The sequence below is a fragment of the Sycon ciliatum genome, chromosome 1, assembly GCF_964019385.1.
Source record: "Sycon ciliatum chromosome 1, ocSycCili1.1, whole genome shotgun sequence".
Classification (NCBI taxonomy): domain Eukaryota; kingdom Metazoa; phylum Porifera; class Calcarea; order Leucosolenida; family Sycettidae; genus Sycon; species Sycon ciliatum.
Window position 1 is genome coordinate 60,964,170 of NC_088643.1, and position 21,924 is coordinate 60,986,093.

The window sequence follows — 21,924 nt, forward strand, 5'->3', positions numbered from 1 at the left end:
TCGCCAAGAGTGTAGCTACCGTGGTATGGTGTAGACTCTACAAAGACTACAAAAGTACATGAAGAGTAGAACGTCAATAGCAGAGAGTCGTAAAATATTTTACGACCCTGGTCAAATATTCTGTAGAAATGGCATACCGGTTTTATGGATTTACAACATACATGTACTCATACTACTGTATTCGTCAAATACAGCATTTAAAATACAGGTATTTGACGACTCCCGATCCCTGATATCTGGATATTCACCATACTTCCTGTCCTGATCTATGTAGATCTACACTAGTACTGTGTCACTAGTATTATAATATCACCGGATTAGGGATCGGAGCCGGGGGGGTCACTTGGCACGAACATTGTGCGGGTGATCCTTCGGAGCCCGGGGGGGGGGGGGGGGGGTCACTTGGCATGTTTGATTGATTGATTGATTTTTATTTAAGGATTGTCCAAAGGCCGCAGAGGCCTATCGAGGGGATGTACATTGTGCGGGTGATCCTTATACCGGGATTTAATTTCCGGCCCAAGGGGGGGATCCCCCGTCGGTTTCCGAGGAAGCCGTAACTTTTTTCGCTCCAAACTATTTTTCCGGGGTCCATCTACTCACAAGAAGTCGTTTTGCACACCTTTTTGCCCATCCCTGTACAACTGAGTCCAGCTATGTCCGCGCAGAGGTAGGTGGATCCCTAACCCGGGTTCTACTCTACAGTCTACCACAATGTAGAATAGAAAAATATTTAGGTGAGGGCCCGGGGCGCCCGAGGTCGATACCATCATACCTGGAGGCGCACCCAGTTAACCCCAGGAGTTGAAGGCAAAAAAAAGTATGATGACTGTAAAGTGACTGTATCAACAGCAACGGCACAACTACAGCTTCCCCTCTTCTCCTCCCCTCCCCTACCCCCCCCCCCCCGTGGATTTTAGGAATAGGAAAGCTACCACACTACCATGTTGCGAGGCATGCTCCGAACAAAGACACTCCACTAAAACCCACAACGGTGGTACCAAGAGTACATAACCCCGGGGGGTTATGTACTCTTGGTGGTACGAGTAGTAGGACATGCCACTGCAGACAGATTTGTTGATGCTGTTTCAGAAGAATAGACAGGTAATGACTCTATTTTATTATAATGTAAGTGTAGATATTACTAGTGAGTAGAAAAGCCAGCGAGAATAGAGAACCAATATAGAGAGAAAGGTAACGCAACATCAAAAACACAAAATACAGGTGCTGGCAAGTTGCAGTCATAGCCAAAACACACGGACGGCGACTAAAAAAACGGACGATTCGGCATCAACTACCTCAACACAGTCATAAAAAAATGACTTATGTTTAATAGTGTCAATGACACAAGCACGATCCAGGAAAAAGGACACAAAAAAGCCGGAACGAAGCCGGAACGGCAACAGCAGCAACAAAAAATCATTTCACGACGAGACATGAGCAGGACCAAAAGCAGGGCAAGGGAAAACGGGTAAAACTGCAATACATGTATCACCTGCAGGGGGATGCACTGTCCCCACAAGTCCATAGTAAGAGCTAGGGTTCAGTCGATGATAACAGCTAATATAGTACTTTTAAAAAGGAGATAAAAGACGAATAAAAAAAGAGAACAAGCGTATAGCACAATGGCCAATACTCGAGATTGGGCACATGTCCAATGGTGCAAGGGAATAAGATCGGGAATGTGAACGAAGGAGCACCACACATCAAACACAACAAAATACATGACAAGATCACCAGCGTCCGCGAATCGGACAAGAAATAGACAGGAGAAAAAGCCCAGCATCAAACAGGCAACAAGACATGGCAAAACGTCCTCTGGCCTGACATAAATAGTACCCTCCAAGAGGGTTAGTGCTGAAATGAAACAGAACCGGCAGATTTGGGGCCAGTTCCATGACCAGAATACGCCTGACGCACAAGAGATAAAACACGCTTAAAAAAATAGCCAGTGAGCTTGGCACGCTTTCTATGAAGATGCAGTGTGCATGAAAATAGACACAAGACAGGAGGTAGGTAAAGCGAATAATAAAAAAATATAGACAAGATATACAGGCAACGTACAAACGAGACAGCATTCAAAAAAATGCCCCACAGTTGGTGGGGAGCAGGCAGACATACCTGGCCAATAGCACAGCATTATACACATAACGTCAGCTGATCATCATACATCTGTCTCCACTGATGGCTCTGGCTCGGAGTCAGAGGAAAATCCCTCAATGTGTTCTAAAAGGCTCTCCTCGAGTCTGACATCAAGAAGGGACAGCAAGAGATCGGCGCCGAACCCAGCCCGATCCTCACTGGTTCCAGCTTGCAAGTCACTATCAGACGAGTTCAGCAGCGATTCATCATCCAGGAGCCTGTCACGCGTGAACAAGAACCAGAGGCAAGGGAGAAAAAAAAAGACCAGACGAGTCACACAGACTTCGGAGACCATCAAACTAAACCGCCAAAACACAGACTGACAAGAACAAAATAGAAAGATAAGTGTAGGCGACGCTCGGCTGACTCCGTCATAGTAGTGAATGCTGTCTGATAAGCGCTTAGTGTGTGAACCTTTTGAAAGTTGCAGCAGAACACCTTTCATTTCCACTGTCACAGCCTGTGTGTCGACAAAGGTTTATATTTTATATTTTTGTATAACCCTTTGGTGCCTGACTGGGCATGCGCTGCGTGCTATGTGCACGGATCACATCGATCCAAACTTGAAATTTTCAAATGCAACCCCACAGCTTTCTTTAGGCTGTACTCACACTACTTGAAAAGTTGACGCAAATGTCGCGTTCAAAACTAGACAAAAAGTACTTGAAAAGCCTTTCCAAGCACACTGCACTCCAGTGACGACTTAAAACATTTTTGTCAGCAAATTACCATGGAGAAACATGATTGTCATGTGGTGTAGTTTTGCAAATCCCGAGGCACGTTCCTTCAATTTTTCTGCGCTCGATCAACTTATTTGCAATTTTCAGTTCATGAGAAAATAGAAACAGTTATATCTTGCTTGGATCATGGAGTTCGTTCGCCATACCTCGCGAAGAAGTAGCACATCGTCGACGTCGACGGATGAAGAAGTTTGTTTGTATTTATTCCATTTCCAGATCCGAAACGACTGCGCACTCTCCAGGTTTCGTGGATGAAAACCTCCTTGCCTATTTCAGTGAAATGTCGTCTTCTGCTACTGTGGCAACTTCGCTGGCCTCCATTGTACTTTTGTTGGTGACAGTTGGGCCGACAGCTCTGGACAGCACATCCTCAGAATGAGTACGGTCAGACGACTGGGTTTCGGGAAGATGAGGTGCTGGGAACTTGGGAAGACGTCAAGCCAACATCACCAGGGTGGTGGAAGAATGCATGGATCAGCAACTTTCGCATGGAACAGTGCACGCTTCTGTTTCTCGTGCAACGATATGGTAATCTTCTTGAGCGGCAACGCACTCATTTGAGACGGACTATTCCAGGGTGCAAGCGTCTCGCCATTGCCCTATATTTCCTGGCTCAAGGCGAAACGTATGCGGAAGTCGCTGCACTGTTTCAGGTCGGCCAGAGTACTGTGACATCCATTGCCCACCAAGTCGTCACTACCCTAGTTGGACCACTGAGTGCTCACACAATTTTGTTTCCAACAGGCCGTCAGTTGAATCGGACGATGAGACGGTTTGAGGAGCTATGTGGATTGCCAATGTGTTGCGGGGCAGTAGATGGCACATTCCAACAAATTGTGAAGCCAGACGAGTATGGTGATGCATACTGGTGCTATAAGGGTTACTCTGCTATTCTGCTCCTGGCGCGTGTCGACAGCAAGGGTCTATTTACCTTTGTAGACATTGGAGCGGCAGGGAGTATCGGTGATGCAGCTATTTACAACCAAAGTCAGCTCAAGCACAATATTGCCTGCAGCAAGTGGTTGAACGCGCCCACGTGGAATTGTGGTAATGCTGTCGTGCGCCCCTTCCTCGTTGGTGATAGTGCTTTTGCGCTGGAACCAACTATACTCAAGATTTGGAAGGACACTGGTAACCTCTCCCAGCAGCAGACCGCATTCAATGCAGCTCAAATCCGCACTCGCCTCGTTGTAGAGTGTGCGTTTGGTCGCCTGAAGAAAATATTCAGCATTGTTGCTCACTCCAACCTGAAAGACCCCCACTTTGCCAGCCAAGTCGGCTTATTGTGCTGCGCTCTCCACAACGTCATTGAGCGTAAACGGTTTGGGCACCTCCCTCGCTACAGAAATTTCAAAGTTCCTAAACCTGTAGCCGTGAATTCCTCGAGCGCTGAGGTTATTCGCAATGGTCTTGGTCAATATCTCCGCGAGCCGCTTTAGACTGCCATGCTTCTTTCCGTTGTGTTGTTGCACATAGCTTGCAGGTATTATAATTTTATTTTTATTTGCATAGAGAGAGAGAGAGAGAGAGAGAGAGAGAGAGAGAGAGAGAGAGAGAGAGAGAGAGAGAGAGAGAGAGAGAGAGAGCGAGAGGGAGAGAGCGAGAGAGAGAGAGAGAGAATGTCGCAGAACAAGGGAGACAAAGGAAGGCGTACAACCTTACCCTGGCAAGATGAATTCACCAGTCGGCGCTGGGGTGTTCATCAGGCACTCCCAGCTATTGGAAGGGAACTGGACTGAAGATCCCCGATGCTGCTGTTGCTGCACCAACAGCTGCTGTTGTTGCTGTTGGTGCTGTTGCTGCTGCTGCCCACTACCACCAGCAGCACCAGCAGTACTTGAAGATGCAGCAGCGGCAGCGGCACGAAGTCCAGAACCGGCAAAGCGTGGATTCGACAGATACCTGTACAGCGGACCACTGGGGTCAGCATGGCGTGCTTCTGCCGCCAGGCGCTCGCGTAATCGGTCCGAATGAGCGCCCTGCAAGACTGAAACGTTGCAGCGCAGAAAGAAGACAAATGGGGAAACATCAAAAGAATGGTCGGAATCAAGAATGCACCACTGCACAGGCGAGGAAATGATGGATCACCTACATGCGCACCACAAAAAGACTATGCATATTGGCTCAGCATAATTATGATATGCCCGTGATGAAACAAATCATGCAGAAAGTTGAAACATCGGGCATGTTGTCTACCCAGCGGATGGGAAGTCTAGCATGGCCGGCGGTCACTCTGAATAGACTCCACAAGCCACAGGCACAATACCTCGGCGAGCATCTACATGATCTACAAAGTGGGGCAAAGCTCGCTGTATGGCTCGCAGGTAGAGCACTCTGACTTTGACGCTTCAAACGAAATTGTTTTATTTTTGAAAGAAGGCCTGTTGTTTCCAAGACCTCATTGTGACCGGGTCTGACAGTCACTCTGAGCTGTGCTGATGAGCCCTAGCAAAGTTGAAACTTGAAACGCATCTGTTCGAAAATAGCGTACTACAAAGTTACGTAGAACACACGACTACGACCACCACCATTGCAGCAGCAGCAGCAGCACTATGTAGCAGCAGCAGCAGCAGCAGCAGCAGCAGCACTATGTAGCAGCAGCACTATGTAGCAGCAGCACTATGTAGCAGCAGCAGCAGCAGCAGCACTATGTAGCAGCAGCAGCACTATGTAGTAGCAGCAGCACTATGTAGCAGCAGCAGCACTATGTAGTAGCAGCAGCACTATGTAGCAGCAGCACTATGTAGCAGCAGCACTATGTAGCAGCAGCACTATGTAGCAGCAGCACTATGTAGCAGCAGCACTATGTAGCAGCAGCACTATGCAGCAGCAGCACTATGTAGCAGCAGCACTATGTAGCAGCAGCACTATGCAGCAGCAGCACTATGTAGCAGCAGCACTATGCAGCAGCAGCACTATGCAGCAGCAGCACTATGTAGCAGCAGGACTATGTAGCAGCAGCACTATGTAGTAGCAGCAGCACTATGCAGCAGCAGCACTATGCAGCAGCAGCACTATGTAGCAGCGGCACTATGTAGCAGCAGCACTATGCAGCAGCAGCACTATGTAGCAGCAGCACTATGCAGCAGCAGCACTATGCAGCAGCAGCACTATGCAGCAGCAGCACTATGTAGCAGCAGCACTATGTAGCAGCGGCACTATGTAGCAGCAGCAGCAGCACTATGTAGCAGCACAAGTGAAATCATCACCAGCAGCAGCCGCCATCGCTAGAGGAACTCAGTGTGTGCAAACCCGTGCTATGTGCGATATCAAAAAAGCATCACCACCAACTGCAGCATCAACAACAGCATCAACTGCAGCAGCAGCAACAACAGCAGCAGCAGCAGCAGCAACAACACCCTTGTTACTTACTGGAATCATGTAATGACAAGTAGTCGCCATAATCCAGGTCCAGATCAGGCCGACCAGATGCCCAGGAGCTCGGCGTTGATGTTGCAGCAGCCGAGGAGGAGTGCGCTGAAGAGCTCGGCCTCGAGGCGCTCGGCATCCACGCCGCTCGCAGTGAGTCCGAGCCGTTCCTGGACTCACTCGGCGTGCTACCGTTGTTGCTAGAGGATGCACAGGACGTGCGCCGCCGTGGTCCACCAGCAGAGGAGTTGCCACCGCTGCCACCAGTACCACTACCAGCTTGATAGTCCTGCGAAGGAGATAAATGTCTGCGAATGTTGGCAATTCGCTCCTCCTGATAGACTCTGGTCAAGGCTTAAACAATAGTGAGGCTGGTCTTGGGCCAGTTGGTAATACACATCGCGCACACAGAACAAACACACGGTCAATGTGGAGCGTCAGCAATGTCAGCTGACTTCAAGACGTCCAGTGGTGTGTGAAGTCAAGCCAGTGAAAAGCCAGCTGAGTCAGTCAGCTGCTGTAAGTTCAGTAGTACATATCTGTGTTCCCAGTGGTTGATGTTCATGATGAATGCGATTCGTCGTCTATTGCCAATAATCTCATTTCTAATCCTGAGTGTTGTGCTATTGCTGGCTTGTCTACTGCAAGTCCCGCATCAAATTTTCGGCCTGTACTGCTGCCGCCTGTATACACTGTCACACTGAACCTTGGAAAACAAGATTTCGGCCGCAACAAATTTTCGGCAATAGCCAAAAATAAATATGCGCCGAATTTTGTTGACTTAGGGGCCATCCGTAATTATCGATCTTTTTCACGAAACGAAAAAGTTTCGTTTATGGGTGGGTGGGTAGCGACTGGTTTCGTTTTGAAAAAACATCGAAAGCGGAAAAATCAACGCTCACTGCCTGCATTGATGCATGCATACATTGTGTACAGTCCGTATCGCCTATAAGGTTGGCGGCTATAGTAATATACCGGATATAGTGATCAATTTCTGAAATTCATTTTCATTTGCCATAACTAAGTATACACAGTTATCGCGTATAGTAATAATCGTCTGTAGTAATATATCGCCTATAGTGATCAAATTCTTATTTCAAAAGACCTGTATTACATTATGTTTGCATCGGTTATAGTGATTGATGTAAAATCAAGCGATGTTAGAGGAGAACAGGGTGTTACTTCTTCGTGAAGAACTTGTCCAGTGAGTGTTGTTTGGTGAGTTTTGCTTGCACAAGTTGCCAAAATATGCCTCCATCGTGAGGAAATGCTGATTTTCTGTGTCAGGAGCTACAGCCAGCTACATGACATTGTACATGTATGTAGTGCGTATGTGCACGGCGCGCTGAGTCGTTTGACACCCCACTCGCATACATTGCATGCAGTATCGGTCATAGTAATATATCGCTTATAGTGATAAAATGCTCAAAATCAAACACCAACGCTATAGCCTCAGTATACTATAGGCGATACTGACATCGAAGTAGATCGACAGTTGACTCTACGTCGCGCGGCCAAGCAAGTAGGGAGGTTCTGCTATACGTGAAAAGTAGAGAAATCACGTAGAGAGCAGGTGTCTGGGTTAGAGTCTACGGCTTCGCGTGTTTTGGCTCCAGATTTCTACGCGGAGATGGGGTTCTCTACGTTGTGGCACACGCGGAGAAAATGCGTACGGATTTGCTGGGTATCGATCAACTGCATGCAGAAAACTGCCAAATATGGAAGGGGAAATTCCCAGTACACATTCCACGTGACTTCTCTAGGTGAAACGTAGAGCAGAATAGCATTTCTTTACGTTACGGGAACGCGAAGAAAGTTCGCGTGATTCTTTGCGTCGCGTTCCCAAAACGTAGAGCAGAACCTCCCTAGTGCTGCATGGATGCACTGATACCACTCTGTACTCAGTGCAGTGAGTTCCTTTCGTCCTCGGATGACTTCTCCGACGAGGACTTAGCAGTCATCATGGTCATTCACTCTGGGACCGACGACAGATAGATAAATACTTCGTTCCAGCCGCCGATGCAAGAGAATTTCAAATTACGGAGCGGGGCGCAAGCCAAGTAAATTCTCACGCAAATATGGGGAGCGCCAGCCGTCGAAGACGATGTCGTCGTAATGTACCTGAAAGAATCTGATCGTGCTTATGGTGGGGAAGCCATGGAGAGTGATCCCCGTGTCGACAGTCTTCCAGAGACGGAAATTTAGGCCATCGACTTTCTACGTACCCGATTGACGGCAGCGCAGCGCGGCGTGCGTGCGACCTTACGGAGCTTTCCGACAGCGATTCTGGGGCGATGCTGCTCTCATCTGCGATCGAGGCACGACCACTGAAGTCTGTGATAGCTATGGCGTTTGTTTCCGCTCCGAAGTCGACTTGTTTTGGCAGTATCATGTCAATGTCGGAACTCTGACGATTTGCAAGTGTACAATTCCCGTGTTTAGACGTAGAGGTGCCAGCGTATGTGTGTGGTAGGTGAAAGTAAATGTTGTCATGGTCAAGAAGTAGTACCAGACTTCAAAGAAAACATAACTTGCTTGCACAATCACACAAAATGTGGCCTCGCTGTGTTGCAACAGCCAATCAAGATCATTTTCTGCACGAAGTCTCAAGTCAATAGACAATAAATATTTTCGTTTCAGGGGGGTGGGTGGGTGGGGGTGGGTCATAACTAAACTTTTTCGTTTCGTGAAAAAGATCGATAATTACGGATGGCCCCTTACAGTATACTGTCCCCGGCCCGGGGGGAAATCGCGGTTCCAAGGATGCAATTTTTCCGCTCTTTTGAGGATTTCTTCTGAATCCGAAATTTCCGTGATTTTTGAAGTTGTTGCATGAAAACATCGAAAGACTGTGTTCAGGAGGACACTGCTAGTTATTGTTGTGCATTGTCATCCAGTATGTATTCTAATAATAGCACAGCCACAGTATTCCAGGTAGCTTCTAAATGTAGGTGTTTGGACAAGGACGGAGAGTTGGTTAGTAGTTTCCTGCCATATTGAATACTTCTGCAATATTGGCCGTTTTTACCTTTGTGCATTGACGTGCCTCAGACGGCGACCACCCGGTGATTGTCTGAGCGGTTATCTGCGGTTATTCTTTGTTAACCGTGCAGCGGAATTGTTCACTGTATTGTTTATTCCAATTGTTTCCTTTCGTCTGTGTTTGGCTCCTGATGTGCTGGCTGTGTGCTTTCAACCTACCATAAGAATCGCTGCGCTCCCATTATTCCATCAGATGATGATGCGATGAAGCATTCTTGCAGTTGTTGCTAGAGTCGGTGTTACGTTTATTTCTTGTACTTTGTGTGAAAAGATCGAAGAACAACACCTATCGAAAGGCGTGTGTTGTATGAGTGTCTACAGGGACATTATTAGCAGTTCGAAACTGAATAGAAGGGGCGTTCTCCATCACTCCGAGGCCTTGTTGTTGTGGATTGCAGATAGCGGATTCGGCGGATCTCGTGACCCTCCATAACAGACTGTGCTTGGATCACATGATCGAGGTCTGGTCACTCCGGGGTCTGTACATATGGTAGCAGATCTCTCTATTGGGTTGGTTTACGCGTGCGGGATTTATAGCCAGTCAAGCGCACTACAGCAATTACTGCTGATGTAACGCACCGCTACGTCAACGAACGCGTCAGGCGAAATAGCACGTCATAGTACATTTGAGATCAGCGGGAAGAAGATGACGACGTCCACTAATTTAGTATCTGTACACACGAATCTGCTGTGTGTGTGTGACTCTGTATTATCATCTTCTGTGGTTCCATGCCTAGCATGTACGTCTGAACCATCCTGCAAAGTTTGAATGACGTAGGTTGAGCGATCGCTCCGCGAAACATACTTTTTGAAATTCCTTCATAGTATATCTTCCACCATTGAAATTTCGAATTTCTCCAAAAAAAGTGCTGAGAGGGGTGGCTTGCAACCTCGATATGGCCTGTTCCAGGCATGCTTTGGAGCCATCTTCTGTTGAAGTAGTGGCGGGGATCTGCCCTGCAACTGCTACAACAAAAAATGATTCGATCTGAGAAAGGGTGAGACCGCGAATCTCGGTTGAATATTGAGTATTTCAAGCCTTTTCACGACGAAGATGGAGTTCTTTTTGGAGATGGACGTCGCGGCAAAGGACATGGTGTCCGACTTCTGGCGTCTGGTGAAGCCAGGGATCATTTGTCCAGTCAGGTCGGCAGCCTAACCGTCGGTAAGCTTGTGCTTGGATCCCGTTCTGCTTGATGTGGTAGATCACAAACAATTTGATATCGCACAAATTGATCTCAACATCGTGCGTACAGTATTTTATATTCAGAAAATCCCAAAGTGTCTCTGTGTGGCCGTCCTATGCCACGAGAAACTCCAATCAGGCTCCTATGTCCTCTGCCTTCATGATTTAATGTCCACTTCGTTTGAACAACGAACACAACAATTGAGGGCGGCTTTGCAATGAAAAATACAGCTATACTGGAGCTGAAAAAAAAAAGAAAAAAACGTGCTCAGGATGAGACTCGAGTACACGCATACTCTCCCAGCAGGTGAAACGCAATTTTTTGTGAAAAAATGCGTGTCGCCGACTGACCAGTAATTTCGCCTGACGGTTATTTGCTTGAATACCAATTCAAAGAACAAGCGACTAATCTACTAACCCCTGCAATCCTTGTTCTGCAAGATGTAATGTCTCTCCATGCACCAGCCTCTAGACACTGATAATGCAGTACTACCCTGTATCATTATCTGCATCTGAGCACGTCCATGCACCGGCATTCTGAATACCCGTGGCGCACAGTTAGATTGAACAAAATTACTGTAAGTCTGTTGCGGGACTCTGCGCCTTCAAAGCCATGCCCTTATACATGTATTCGAAACACCACTGCTTTTCTGGCTATTTTGGATGTGACACGGCCTAACCACAACCCCATGGCATAAAAATCAATCCACACACAAAAATTCAATCTACATCCATTTTCTAGAAGTTTTACCTTTTTCTGGTGGGCTGAAAACAAGGCCAGCAAAGTACTTGTTGCTTAGTTCTTACAAAAACATATTTCAAGGGTTATCTCATTTATCAAGCTGTGATACATCCCTGCATTTCTCTAGACACGTGGGCTCCACTGAAGTTATTAACTATACCCATACATCCTCAAAACACGCTGTAAGTCGCTAGGCTACACCAATCCCTGCATTTGACAACCAAGAGAGTCCGTACACATGCAGACGAACACGTGTGGTTAAGGATACCGTGCTGTTAGACCTGCCGGGTGCAGAAGCTTGATCGCCCAGGTGAGAGCCCAGGTGATTAGCAAGCGCGTGGATCATGGTATTCGTCCCATACCCCGGCGTGGTGGCACACACAGGGCAGATCTGCAGTGGAAAGAACAAAAAAACACAGATTTCAGAGGCGCTACATACATGACATGCCCGTTACGCGAACCCGTCGAATTTATTTTATTTTTATTTTTACATACATGAACATGACGAAAAAAAAAGATGATGAAGAGCGATTGACACGGCCTCACACCAGCACTAATATCAGTACAAGGCTAAACGGTACAGTGCTGCTCAATGAAATCCAGTCGAGTCACACAAGTACGCGCTAGGCATTGCACCGGCGGCCTAGACCTGCCAACATTGGGCTGCGAAATGGCGCAAGGCGAAAACTCGACTCACGCGGCCGGATTTCATCGAGCAGCAACGTAACCACACTGCCACAGCCTGCAGTTTGACCCGGAGAGGCTAGAAGACACACCATGCAGCCGCAACAAATAAAACAGAGTAAATCAATTCCTCCACGAAGCATACAGTACGCAGACGGGTGTGATCCAATCGAATCAATAAAGTGTGCCCCAGTTTAGATATATTCGGTACCTACCACGTCTCTATGAGAGCGACCATGCTCAGTGATCACGTGTTCACGCAAGCGACTGACGGTGAAGCCCATCGAGGCACAAATGGGACATGTGAAAGTGTGCGACTTCTGATAGGAGAGATTCTCACCAGCAAAATGAATATCTAATGTAAATAGAGAGAGGCAGAGAGAGAGAGAGAAGAGAGAGAGAGAGAGAGAGAGAGAGAGAGAGAAAAGAGAGAGAGAGAGAGAGAGAGAGAGAGAGAGAGAGAGAGAGAGAGAGAGAGAGAGGAGAGAGAGTTATGGCGGCTCTAGAGAGTGCTCGATGCACCTAGGTGTAGAGGAAAAAAGCTATTCGGCAATCTACTTTAGTATTTGAGCACATTGCTCCTGCCAGTGTATGTGAGTGCAGGTTTCTCCAAGACTCTTCGGTTTGTGATGGAGAAGGATAGTATGAAAAGCGTCATATCCGCTACGAGGATGGTGAAAAACTCACGGGAAGTGCGGCATATGTGTCATTATACTGCATAAAATGCCACAGAACAATCTGCTTTGAAATGCGCGCTTTAGCGCGCGCCGAAAATGAAAATTAGGCGTGCGAAAACCGCCAAATGGGTGGTTCACAACTTGTACCATGAAGTCGCAGAAAGGAGCGGCAGAACGGTGTGTTTTTGTTGTTTACACGGCAATCGTGCCTGAAATACACTATATTGACGGACATGAAAGTGACAGGATGAAGAAAGTAGTACCACGAGAAAGCCGATAAAAAGCTCCACACCATGGGCATTTCCACAAAGAATGAAAAGTGAAAATCAAAATAGATATGCCAGGATGAAGTTGTGAAGAGAGAACAGAAACGGGTCCATTGCACAATCTTGTGGATTTTCACCATGCCACACAGCGTGTTCTCCAAGGTCGTCACCTCCTACAGAGACCAAATTTGAATCCTTTTAACCCTTTACTGTCCGATTAAAATGTATACAAGCCCACGCAACCACAAAATCTGAAACTAAAATTAGACGTAACTTTGGTTTGAATTTGACGATTTCCACGATCTTGGGCATCCTGGAAAGGTCTTGACGAGACGAACGCAATGAGCCCACACTCGGCGCCACAGGATGCACTGGTCCAGCGCTGCAAGCCAGGGAACGCGCAAAAGCGCTGAGCTCATGCTCGAGATCGATCTCAATCCACTATGTCACCCCTGTTGCTCGTATCGAGCTCAAATATTTTCGTAGAGACTCCCGGGAACCTGCTTTTGAATTTGAATCGGTGTAGCCTTGCCAACAGGTGACGTAAACAGGGAAAATCCCAGCCGTTGACATGCGCGTCGCGCTCTCAACGCACATTTCCCGGGACCAGAATTACGAGTGCGATAACTCAGCAACCGCTCTTCGTATCGCTTCGGGAATTGTTCGAGGCGACAGCTGAGACTTTTCTCTTCGACCTACATATTTCAATCTCTCCAAAAGACCTAGATTTGAGCAAGTTACGATAATTTCAAAATGCCTACCATCGATCCTTGTATGTACGGACAGTAAAGGGTTAATGTGGTTTATATATATATATATATATATATATATATGCTATCAGCTTCAGCCTCATTTTCTCTGTGCTGCGCTGACGAGTCCACAAAGGACGAAACAGTTCTGTCCGCAGATTGAGTATATATATATATGGCTACAAGCGAAGGTCCCTGGTTCGAGTCCTGGTGGTGACAGTCAATTTTTTCTTCAGACTTTTCCCGTTTGTCTCTTTCCCTCAAACCAGTTAATATTTTATGACTTGGGGCTCCCCACGTGCTAGTTTGTACGTGAAGTGTGTGGATTACAGTGAGGGCTGCGTCCCACCCGCCTGTGTGGATTCATAGGAAGTGTGAGTTACGAAGTCTGAAGAAAATGTTGAACGGCCTCTGCTGGGATGACGACTACACCATAGCTCAGTGGTTAGAGCATCGCTGGCTACAAGCGAAGGTCCCTGGTTCGAGTCCTGGTGGTGACAGTCAATTTTTTCTTCAGACTTTTCCCGTTTGTCTCTTTCCCTCAAACCAGTTAATATTTTATGACTTGGGGCTCCCCGCGTGCTAGTTTGTACGTGAAGTGTGTGGGTTACAGTGAGGGCTGCGTCCCACCCGCCGGTGTGGATTCATAGGAAGTGTGAGTTACGAAGTCTGAAGAAAATGTTGAACGGCCTCTGCTGGGATGACGACTACACCATAGCTCAGTGGTTAGAGCATCGCTGGCTACAAGCGAAGGTCCCTGGTTCGAGTCCTGGTGGTGACAGTCAATTTTTTCTTCAGACTTTTCCCGTTTGTCTCTTTCCCTCAAACCAGTTAATATTTTATGACTTGGGGCTCCCCGCGTGCTAGTTTGTACGTGAAGTGTGTGGGTTACAGTGAGGGCTGCGTCCCACCCGCCGGTGTGGATTCATAGGAAGTGTGAGTTACGAAGTCTGAAGAAAATGTTGAACGGCCTCTGCTGGGATGACGACTACACCATAGCTCAGTGGTTAGAGCATCGCTGGCTACAAGCGAAGGTCCCTGGTTCGAGTCCTGGTGGTGACAGTCAATTTTTTCTTCAGACTTTCCCGTTTGTCTCTTTCCCTCAAACCAGTTAATATTTTATGACTTGGGGCTCCCCGCGTGCTAGTTTGTACGTGAAGTGTGTGGGTTACAGTGAGGGCTGCGTCCCACCCGCCTGTGTGGATTCATAGGAAGTGTGAGTTACGAAGTCTGAAGAAAATGTTGAACGGCCTCTGCTGGGATGACGACTACACCATAGCTCAGTGGTTAGAGCATCGCTGGCTACAAGCGAAGGTCCCTGGTTCGAGTCCTGGTGGTGACAGTCAATTTTTTCTTCAGACTTTTCCCGTTTGTCTCTTTCCCTCAAACCAGTTAATATATATATATATATATACACAATCTGCGGACAGAACTGTTTCGTCCTTTGTGGACTCATCAGCGCAGCACAGAGGAAATGAGGCCGAACCTGATAGCAATGGAAATAAAAATTTCCAATCAGGCCCGAACGTACCTTGCCAGAGTGCTCAAACTAACAAGTCAGTGAGCTCTGCATAAAGCAAACAGCAAAGGCACTACCCCACGCAAGAGTGCTCAACTGCTACAAGAGCAGGAGCGAAATACTCAATCTGCGTATATATATACCCAATGCTGTAGACAGCAAGCTGTTTCGGCCATAAAGGCCTCATCAGTACAGCTACGAGCTAAATAGGCCGAGCTACCAGCCATGGTGCAAAGGAGGCACCACAGACATTAAGGTAGCTCGTCGCTCTAGCGCCAGAGTGCTCAAACTACAAAATGTAGCGGGCATTGCGCGATGCAGCAGCACTAGAGCAGCCTACTGAGAGTGCTCAACAAGGCGAAAGCCGAGGAGCGTGATATATATATATATATATTAACTGGTTTGAGGGAAAGAGACAAACGGGAAAAGTCTGAAGAAATAATTGACTGTCACCATATATACTGCATACACACAGTGTGAGCTGACAATAATGTGTCTGACTGCTTTCAACTAAGTGATCTTCCAAAATGGGTACCTACTACCTAGCCAATGTCGATCTACAAAACGAGGTTTCCTTGTATGAACTGCGTGACGCTGCGCAGGTGAACTACTTGATTGAACAGCATGACTGTTACCGTGATGGACGGAATCCGATGGAAGCTGCCACATTCCTGTGTCGCTTGTCACAGGGGAAGTTTCTGGGGGCAATGTGCCCCAAGATCGATGTATGTGGGCAGGACTGCAGCGACTTCGAGGAACTGTCCAGCGCCGATAGCGGTCTGCTGATCCACATCATCAACGGCAAAACGGAAATGTTTTCTTATTTCGACCGCGACCTACGAAACGGGAACTGTCAACGTTGATAACGTCTTATGGTAACAAGATGTCAGTCTCCAAGTATGTACGCCTTGTATCAACAATCAGTTCATTAGACACGACTCCGGGAAGATATTTACAAGCCCTGCTGTCAGGCTCCGCGTGCAAGCCAAACACCGTATTACCTTCAACGTTAAAGTCGAGTTCGACGAGGCGACAGATTCTGCGAACAGTGTCACCTGTACTAAAAGTCCCAGGAAGAGGCCCAGAGCGGCGAATGATACGGAGTCCGACTGAATGGTGAAAGTTGAAACGGTATGCTTCTCTCTCTCTCTCTCTCTCTCTCTCTCTCTCTCTCTCTCTCTCTCTCTCTCTCTCTCTCTCTCTCTCTCTCTCTCTCTCTCCCTCCTTCCCTCCCCCCCCCCCTCTCTCTCTCTCTCATTTATCTAACAGTATCAGATACAAATTAATATACTAGTACAGATGTCATATCCTGGGAATGCTTTGAGCGCGTGGGCAGCATAAAAAGAAACTCAGGAAAACAAATTTGAAATGTTTACGATGAAGGAGTGAGAAATGGCTGACGAGGAGAGAATTTTCTCGGATACCCAGCGATGGGGAGCATTTGAAGCACCCTGGCGTTGGATATGTGATCTCAGTAGTGTCCAGTTTGAGCTCATTGTACGCAGCTCGTGGAGAGCTTTCCAGAATGCCCAAGAGTGTGAAAATTGGTTGAAGGTAAAGGGCTAAAGAGCCGCGTAAAAAATCAAGTCTTGTTTCGCGCTTTTTGGTGTAAACGTACTCGTGCACGCCACGATTATCGTGAAAGTGGGCCCCCAGCTCGCTTGCACTTTTCAGCCACTTTTCTCGTTCACAGGTAAAATACCATAGCAACTTTCGGGTGCACGTGGATTTGCCTGTCGTGTGAATACCCCATTACTACTTGCACAGCTACAGCATTTTAGTATTTTTACTGTTGCTATGTGCGGGCACGTACCCGGGGGGTTACACGGTTCGGACAAACCCCCCTTTCTGTCAGCCGACTGAACGATTTTTTGGTTTTTCGTTGCCCTGCGCTGCGCGCGGGCGTCGCGCCGTGCTGTCAACTAGTCGTCAAGTCCCAGATTCCAGTGGCGTAGCCAGGGGGGGGGGGGGGGGGGGGTGCTTTGGGTGCCCAAGCACCCCCCTCAAAAATTTCAGGTACCATTTTCGTACTGCTGTGGATCTACGCCCGCCCGCGATCGAGACTCGACGTCGACAAGATCGACGCCACACGACGCTGCGCTGCACGACGGGGCCCGGCCAACTGTATTACTAGTAGCGCATGCAGGTTGCACTTGAGACTGCATGCATGGTTGCACATGCAGTCATGTTCTCGCCGGTGACAGGCGCAGTAGTGCTAAATTATTAATTTTTAGTACAATGTAGTACTACCGGTACTGTAATTTGAACTAGTACTACCGTGGTAGTATAGTTGTGTGTAGATCTTTGCCTTTGAATGTGAGTTTGGTCGTTTTCGGATGCACTGCGCATTGTACAACTACCGGTATATAGACTCGCACTTTGTGTAGCTAGACTTGGTAGAAGTGAAAGAGAAGTGTCAACGTCGTTTTGTGATCCGCAAGTCGAATGGATTCTTATGAAAATGTCGATCTTGAAGTATTTCAGTCGAGGGAAGTCGAAGAGACCAGATACCAGTAGCAGCAGTGCCAGTGCCATTTCCGAATCTGACGAATCTAATTGCGAAATTGTCGAAGTCGAAGACTCGGAAGAGCCGCAGTTGTCGCCCTTGGCTGTACCAGTAGCAGTCGTCCGAAATGACATCGGTACCTTCATGGAGGACATTGCGAAGGGTGCACCGCTCGACGACGACGTGATGTTTGCCCTGCTAAAGGACCATGTCCAACCGGATAGTTCGTTTGTTTTCCCGAAGAATGGTGGCCGGTCTTTTCAGCCCCGCTGGCTCGATGTATACAAGCCATGGCTGGTGTTTAGCCCTTCGCTTTCCGGCGGAGTCTGCGTTCCATGCTGTCTATTTGCAAATGCATTCCGAGGATCGTCGCTCGGTGTTTTGGCAAGACGTCCCTTGACGAACTTTCGGAAAGCACTGGCGCTCCTGGATGAGCATATGGGGAAAGCCTACCACCAGGACGCTGTGGTAAGAGCTGACGGCTTCCTCGGTGTCATGGAGGGGAAAACGAAGGACATAGCACAGCTGACCAATGATGGACTCGCGGCTAGGGTAGCTGCGAATCGCGCCAAGTTGGAGGCGATAATCAAAATCCTGATCTTGTGCGGCAGACAAAATATTCCTCTGCGAGGTCACAGAGACGCCAGCACAAACAAGGAGGCCGCGGATTCCGCAAACTGTGGAAATTTCTGGGCTTTGATGGACTTCAGAGTGGAGGCTGGTGACAAGATCCTAGCTGGTCATATTGTTTCTGCCCCAGCCAATGCAACGTACACGTCAGGAGATATCCAGAACCAACTGATCGACATCATTGGTGACCAGATTGCCCAGAGGATTGTTGATCGGGTCAAGGATGCTGGATGGTTCACGGTCATCGCTGATGAGGTGACAGATGTGGCAAACAAGGAGCAACTCAGCTTGGTGTTACGGTACGTGGACCTATCGACAAAGGTGGTTCGAGAGGATTTTGTCGTGTTCGTTGAGTGTGCAGCAGGAGTTACCGGAGAGGCCCTCGCTAAGCTGATCACGGATACCATCACCAGTCTTGGCCTTGACCTTGGCAAGCTCCGTGGACAGAGCTATGACGGAGCAGGCAACATGGCAGGAGCCAGGAAAGGTGCCGCTGCCCGTATCACAGAGAAGTACCCCCGAGCTTTGTACCTGCACTGTGCCTCGCACTGCCTGAACTTGGTGGTCGTCTCGTCTCTGCAAGATCGTTTGGTGCAGAATATGATGGGCGTCGTCACCCGAGTAGCAGTTTTCTTCGACTCCCATCCGAAACGCCAGAAAGCGCTCGAGGCCGCTTTGAATGATGCAGACGAGGAACCTGATACATCCAAGGTAAAGGATCTCTGCAGGACACGGTGGGTGCAGCGACTTGATGCACTGGAATCCTTCCTGGCCCTTCACCCCATGCTTGTGGTCTGCTTCAATGCAATCCTGGATGAAGGTCCCCAGGCGTGGTCAAGAGATTCCATTACGGATGCGAATGGTTTGCTGACGGCTATCACCAACACCGACTTTATCGCAGCCTTAGTTATTGTCAACAAGTGCCTTCATTACGTGCGTGGCATCACCTCCAGTCTCCAAGCAGAAGCCAAGGACTTGATTGCAGCAATGCACGATGTGAGTTCCGTCACAACCACACTGGCAGAAGTCCGAAGAAATGTGGACAAGTACCATGGTGAGTGGTTTGAAGTGGTGAAGTCCGTATGTGAGGCAGTGCACGTTACGCCATCACTTCCTAGGCTGTGTGGTCGCCAGACCCAACGGAACAACGTTCAGGCCGATGCGCCCGTCCAGTACTACCGACGTGCCCTGACAGTGCCCATTCTGGACCACATGGTGTCGGAGATAGAGGCCAGGTTCACGCCGCACCACTCGACCGCACTCCAGGGCTTCTGTGCCATCCCAGCACTGCTGCTAAAGATGTCCATGGACGCTGCGAAGTCCCAAGTACAGGAGCTGGTGAAGCTGTATGACGACGACTTTGTGTCTGGCCGTAGTATGGAGGCTGAGCTCCACTGCTGGCGCGTGAAGTGGGTGAAGGCAAAGGCAGAGCACGGTGAAGCTAGCTTGCCGACCTCGGTATCAGCAGCGCTACCCCACGCTTCCCAGATGTTCCCGAACATCCGCTGCCTTCTGCAACTTCTTGCAACCTTGCCAGTGACGTCTTGCTCGTCCGAACGGTCCTTCAGCGCCCTGAAACTGGTCAAGGACCGGCAGAGATCAGTGATGAAGAACTCCCGGCTGACTGGCCTCACCTTGCTGCAGGTTCATCATGACATTCCAGTTGACGTGGGTGCGGTCATCGATGAGTTTGCTCGCCGCCATCCACGACGAATGCAGCTGGTGAATGTATTGCACAGTGAATGATGCAGCGTACTGTGGTACATCTCACTCTGGCACATCTGGACTGTAAATACAAATCTCATGAGGCGGATTGAACATGAGCACTCGTCGGCAGACATACGTAACCTCTAATACCTGTATAATAAGATTTCCCCTGTATTATAAAATTTTCCTATCCTGGCTGGTATAATGTGCAGCAGTGTCCTGGTGATTACATGTATTCAATCGTGGATTGAACGAACTTCAACAATTGTCTGTATTATATTCTGGGTCTAACCACACCCTGTCAATCTCTTACCATCCAACTTCTGTAGCAAAGTACTGTGCGTTTCATACGATTATCTGACTTTTTATTGAATCATTGGTGGAATGGAAAATAATGAAATAGATGCAAAAATGAAGGATTTGGCACTCAATATCGAAAAAAATTCCGCGGGAGGGCCGCCGGACCCCCCCCCCCCATTTTTCGCGCCCTTTGGGCGCAGGCCCACACTTCCAGTGAGCACCCCCCTCAGCCACAATCCTGGCTACGCCCCTGGATTCTACGACTACTTGACGTTTTCATGCACTGCGCGTGCGCTGAAACACGCAACGCGCGCTAGAGTTGGTTGACGTGACGTAGCTATTTACTACAATGGACCCCATGTAACCGCCCCCCCCCCCCCCCAACCGACCCTGCATACGCGCCTGATGTGGGTTGCAAGGCTTTCCATGCCACCCAGTCAGTAGTGCCACAGGGCCGGTACATGTATGCTGCTATTATGCATACATTACAATGAAGGGCAGCTTTGAAGCTCCAGACCTCAGCCTTTAGAATCTTCCCTAAATATTCTGTGCTATCTTTAGTCGAAGTAGAGGTAAACAATCTCCAAAAGGCTTACCAAAATCAGTTTTTGTCAGAATGCACTGCACAGCATGATCCTTGGTATGATTTCCAGACGCTAGGCCACCATCGTAACACGTGGCACATAAGTCGTAATCGTAGCAGATCAAACACTTGTAGCGCTTTCCTGCGAAATTGTGTACATTGCACACGTCGCATGTGACCCCTGCGAAAGATCAGAACAAAGAGTTCAACTGCGGGAATGCATGACTGGATCACTTCAGCAGGCGGAAAACAAGCCCCAACTCACCTTCATGCCGCGCTCGAGACATTTTCTATCAAAATTTCCAGGACGTTCGCGTCGTGCTGCTGATATGAATGACCTGATCAGCAGCAAATATTTCAACTCCCAGGAAAAATAAAGGGCGAGGGATAATTATTATTGTTGTAGACCCAGTACAGACGACAAAGAGCACTGCAACTGAACGGTTTGATGCTACTCTTATCTGGGGACTGGCAGCGCACCACCCTAGATCTTTCAGGACTGTCTGAATTAACACGAAGAGAGTAGAACTGCTCACACAATTATCAGATTTACGATCTACAACAGTAGGATATCACTCAGCTCATCGATCATCTGCTCAGTGCTAGTGACTCATGTTTTTTTTTAGCAAATAAAATAATAATTTTAAAAGTTTAATTTAAAATAATTATAATACGGAGCATCAGCAAATCGAATATTCGAGTGAAATTCGAGAATCGTCACGAAAAGCACTCACAGTCCATCATCAAGCGTGCAAAAAACAGATCTCTCCCACTAATCGAGACTTAGGGTGCGTTCTTATATTCTCTGGCTTCTAGAAGAAGAAGAAAAGAGAAGTCGAAGAAACTGGGATTACTCAAGAACGGGTCTCGAAGAATTCCGAGATATTTTCCACATGTCAAGCAAAATGAAGCGTCAAAGGGGCCGCGATCTTGGGTGATGAATGTATGTGCGTATGCGAAAAGGGAAATGCGTCCACTCATGCCACTCATGCTGAACACGTGGCTTTTAGTCGTAGTTCGCATGCGCTGATCCCTAACCGCGGGAATTAGTTTCAACCACCTCTGAAGCTTGGAGAGCTTGG

The 21,924-nt window shown here is 48.1% G+C and overlaps 1 protein-coding gene across 1 annotated transcript; it reads right to left on the bottom strand.

The window, feature by feature from the left end:
• Positions 1 to 1,099: 1,099 nt before the first annotated feature.
• On the bottom strand, positions 1,100 to 21,403 carry LOC135804704 (E3 ubiquitin-protein ligase KCMF1-like). Its single transcript, XM_065318644.1, has 7 exons — positions 21,108 to 21,403; positions 20,856 to 21,023; positions 12,121 to 12,260; positions 11,490 to 11,612; positions 6,255 to 6,585; positions 4,545 to 4,869; positions 1,100 to 2,360 (listed from the first exon to the last, which is right to left on the bottom strand). The coding sequence occupies exons 1-7, from the start codon at positions 21,127 to 21,129 to the stop codon at positions 2,165 to 2,167; spliced, it is 1,305 nt and encodes a 434-aa protein (XP_065174716.1). The 5' UTR covers positions 21,130 to 21,403; the 3' UTR covers positions 1,100 to 2,164.
• Between the last annotated feature and the right edge of the window lie 521 nt (positions 21,404 to 21,924).

Bases quoted from the DNA above. Each gene is read 5' to 3' on its own strand.
- LOC135804704 (XM_065318644.1), bottom strand. From the start codon at position 21,129: ATGTCTCGAGCGCGGCATGAAG. The intron at 12,261-20,855 runs GTAAGCCTTTTG...TATTTACATTAG, and splicing joins TCTGACAAAAACTGATTTTG to ATATTCATTTTGCTGGTGAG. The intron at 6,586-11,489 runs GTATCCTTAACC...AGAGTCTATCAG, and splicing joins CCGGCAGGTCTAACAGCACG to GAGGAGCGAATTGCCAACAT.